Raw genomic sequence first — 3,841 nt, forward strand, 5'->3', positions numbered from 1 at the left:
CAGAATTTATTATAATTTTGGGTAATGAAAGATTCTAAGAGATGGAAGCAGACAGAAGAAAACTATCTTGAACAGGGTGAGCATGATGCTGGTTGGTAAGGTAGGTTTGGGAGCTGGAAGGAAAACACAAGGGATAAGCAATGTAGGGAGCAGGAAAAGTATAAAATAGTAATATGGAGGTGATCTTGCTGAGACAGGAATGAACAAAAGGTGTTTATGAGGTGATGGGTTGCCAGTAGGAAAGTTAAGTGATAGTAAAATGCCAGTGGTGGACAAGGAGCTGGAAAAAAAATAGCTGGAGGTTTGGGAACTGCAGAAGAGTGTGTGCAGAAAAGGGTCTGAGATGAAAGAAAAGCTGGGATGATGGAAAGTGTAGTGCTGGAACACTGCATTTTTAGAAGTTACAAAGGCCCTGAGAGTAGAAACCAAGCTGGGGATGTTTTCAACAAAAGGATTGAACTAAGAGCTGGAAGGGCTTACCAACAGCATAATCCTAGGGACCTGAGAAAGGTAGAAAAGTAAGAAGCACCACTAACCCCTAATTCTCTCCCTGCTGTCTCTTCCCAGGATAACAATGTGCACCTAGAATGATACTGGGGGATTAGGAGAGATGTGTTGCTGGGGAAGGGTTAAAGTAGTGATAGAAAATGGGAAAAGGAAGGTCTTCTACAGGGGTGACCAGGCATCTAAAAGAGCATGAAGGACACCGTCTTATGACCTGAAGGCAGTCTATGTACAAGATGTACTTGGGCTGGTGTTAGACAATCTCAGTGCCATAATCATTCCCCAGCTACCATCTGTAGCCACAAGCTGGGGGCTCCTCAGCATCTCCACCTCGCCAACCTGAACGCACCCTTCAAGGGTCCTGGTGGAGGCCCAGAAAGCATGTAGGGATGGCCCCTGCCTTGGATAGGATCTCTTGAGATAGCCACAAGCTCTGTCATGCCCCTGCTCTCCCACAGTAAGCAGATCCCAACAGTCATTTTATTATGAGGGAAAAAGAGCCACACAAAGAAACACAAAAATACACATTTTGCTCAGTTTTGAGACAAGGCAGATGCTGCAGCCTAGAAAACTCCCTGAAGTCCCTGTGGCCAGGAAACAAGTGGATGCTTCACACATGGACAGTCATTTCCAAGAGAAGGGAGATATTTTCAAGACCCAAGGAAGCACAAGGAGGTGGCACTTGGCAGCACCATGTCATGGGGTGAAAACCATCAGCTGAGGAAGGATCTTGACTCCATGGCAGTGGGGAAAGTGCTGCAGAGAGGTTGCTCTCACACCCAGGTCACCATGGTGCCCCAGACTCCGATGAAGTCCCTTGCCAGACTCTCCTTCACTCCTGCCATGGGGAGCAGGGTCTAGGACTTCACAGAAGCCTCCTTGCTGTGCCCATCCTCCAGCCTCCAAGGACAGTCAACGTAGCTCAGCACCCCACTGACAGGGCCACGTTTGGCAGGATCTAGTGCCAGCAGGCTCCGCAGCATCAGGGCAGCCTCGGCTGTCAGGCGCTTCCAGTGGCGGGGCAGGTCCTTCTCTAGGCCTGTCTCCTGCCACAGCATGAAGTCCTCAAAGAAAGGGTCATCTGGCAGACTCTGCTCCCAGGGGAAGTAGCCGGTCAGCAGGCAGAAAAGCAGCACACCAAAGGCCCAGGCATCCATGCTGGTGTCAATGGGCACCCCTTGGGCATCAGCAGTGTTGCTCAGCTCGGGGGCAGTGTAGGGGATTACCCCAGCCACCAGCTTCAGCTTGGTACCCTTGGGCCGCGTGAGCCCGAAGTCAGTCAGTTTGATGAGCCGGCAGTCGGGATCAAAAAGCAGCACGTTTTCAGGCTTGATGTCACGGTACACAAGCCCTCGGCTGTGGATGAACTCCAGTGCGCTCACGAGCTGCTTGGCACACTGCTTTGCAGCTGGCTCAGGGATCCCATCCTGCACAGGGAGAGAGACAGGCAGTATGGCACATGCAGGGCACCTTGGCAGCCTTGCCAGCTGGGCTCCCACCCACATGCTCTGCTCTGGGGATTTCTCATCTTGCAAGCCCAAGGGTGCTTCAATGCTGCAGACCCCAGAGAGACTCACATTCCATTGCCTATATCTCCCTCCCACTGACCCAGCCAGCCCACACAGGGGCCAAATGCTACAGCCTCAGTCCCCATAGCCTTGTAGCAACACTCACGCGGGGTTTGATGATAGAGATGAGGTCTTTGTGCAGTGCTGGTTCATAGAGAAAGCCATAGTACTGGCTGGACTCAATGGCAATTCCAAACATGCTGATGATGGCAGGGTGGGTGGCGAGGGAGAGCGCCACACAATACTCGTACAGGAAGGTGTGCAGCTTGGTACTGGCTTTGGGTAGCAGCTTAAGAGCCATAGGAGTCCCTGGGGATGGAGAGAGCACGTTAGACTTCTCTGGAAGTCATTCACACCAAGGCAGGACAGAGAGAGCACTGAACAGCCATGGATCTGGGCACTAACAGCCACAGGGAGGTCTCTGGTCCAAAGCTCTGTGTGGGTATACACTGGGGACACTAGGTCTGGGAGCAGGCACTGCCACTAGTGTGAGTTTTGAGCAAGTCAGTGCATGCACAGGAGCACAGGGCAGAGCAAGGGACATTCAGGATATGTGGACTCATCAGTCTGAGCTGGGACTACTGGGGAAGAGCAGTGTCAGGGCCCTGTAAGCACTCATATGGTCAACCCAGACCTTCATTCACACCCTGCATCCATGGGCCTTGGGTCACTCCCTGTCTGAGCAATGTGGTGGGACTGCTGGTTTCCAGCTATACCGCTAGCTGTGAACCCTATTGATCCTGACTTGTGGATTGACTTCCCATCTTGACCTGGGACCTGCCCCATCATTACAACCTGGCCTGCTGTTCTGTGCTGTCCCCTGGCATCACCTGCTCCCTGGCTGGGTTTAATGGTATGGTTCCTGGATGGGTAGGTCCCCATCCTGCAGGTCTCCCTGGGGATCCACCCCCGCCGTGCCTGGTGCCTGGCCCCAGGGAGCCACCAGCACATCCAGCACCCTGGTGAGTGGAGAGGAGACAAGGCACAGTAGTTCACAGGGTGCAGTCAGTTCCTTACCTCTCTGCCTGTGGGTCACTAGCATCACGTGGCCATACTTGCCCCTGCCCAGCTCCCGAATAACCTCATAGTGCTCAGCCACCTCGGTGCGCACCAGACTCTGAGCGGTGATCTCCAGAAGCTCATCTAGCATGGTTGGTGCCATGGTCCCTGCTGCTGCTGCAGTCGCAGCTGAGCTCTCTGCCATTGCTGAGTGCTGCAGAAACATCACAGCCAGAGTCAGGAACATCACAACATTAACAGACAAAGCCAGATTGGACATGCCAAAGAAACCATGCCATGGCAGGGGATATTTCTGCCACTTGGAGCCTGAGCACTCTTGCAGCTGTGGTAGAGTTGAACTTGTACTTTTATACAGCACACCTCTGGGCAAAGCCCCTCGTCACATAAAAGGTCCCTATATTGAAGGGAACTTCCTTCAGCCCTCTAATCCTTTTGCAGATTAGGCAATAGGCAAAGCATTGAGTCCCAGATAATCAAGCATGACCCAGTCACCCCTCTTGCTCTCCTTAGCCTAGTGCAGCAAGACCTTGTCTCTCTACTCAGAAACCCAACCCCTGCTACTTAGTGAAGAAAGTCCTTGAGATAGCAGCAGAGCCAGGCTTGCCTCTTAGGCAGAGGCACAGCTAGTACATGACATAAAAGGGTTTACTACTCAGAGTGCTCCAAGGAAGCCAAAGGGAGCTCAGTACCTCACAAGCCTGCTGACATTTTTCTGACTCAAAGTCACTCATCTATGCAGCCAAGAAACT

General features: G+C 52.4%; 1 protein-coding gene across 1 annotated transcript; it reads right to left on the reverse strand.

Annotated features, from left to right (window-relative positions):
- Positions 1 to 1,361: 1,361 nt before the first annotated feature.
- Positions 1,362 to 3,277, reverse strand: LOC103799398 (serine/threonine-protein kinase SBK2-like). Its single transcript, XM_009071719.1, has 3 exons — positions 3,090 to 3,277; positions 2,179 to 2,381; positions 1,362 to 1,931 (listed from the first exon to the last, which is right to left on the reverse strand). The coding sequence occupies exons 1-3, from the start codon at positions 3,274 to 3,276 to the stop codon at positions 1,362 to 1,364; spliced, it is 960 nt and encodes a 319-aa protein (XP_009069967.1). The 5' UTR covers position 3,277.
- Positions 3,278 to 3,841: the final 564 nt, after the last annotated feature.

Source organism: Acanthisitta chloris, unplaced genomic scaffold, assembly GCF_000695815.1.
Source record: "Acanthisitta chloris isolate BGI_N310 unplaced genomic scaffold, ASM69581v1 scaffold7523, whole genome shotgun sequence".
NCBI classification, from domain to species: domain Eukaryota; kingdom Metazoa; phylum Chordata; class Aves; order Passeriformes; family Acanthisittidae; genus Acanthisitta; species Acanthisitta chloris.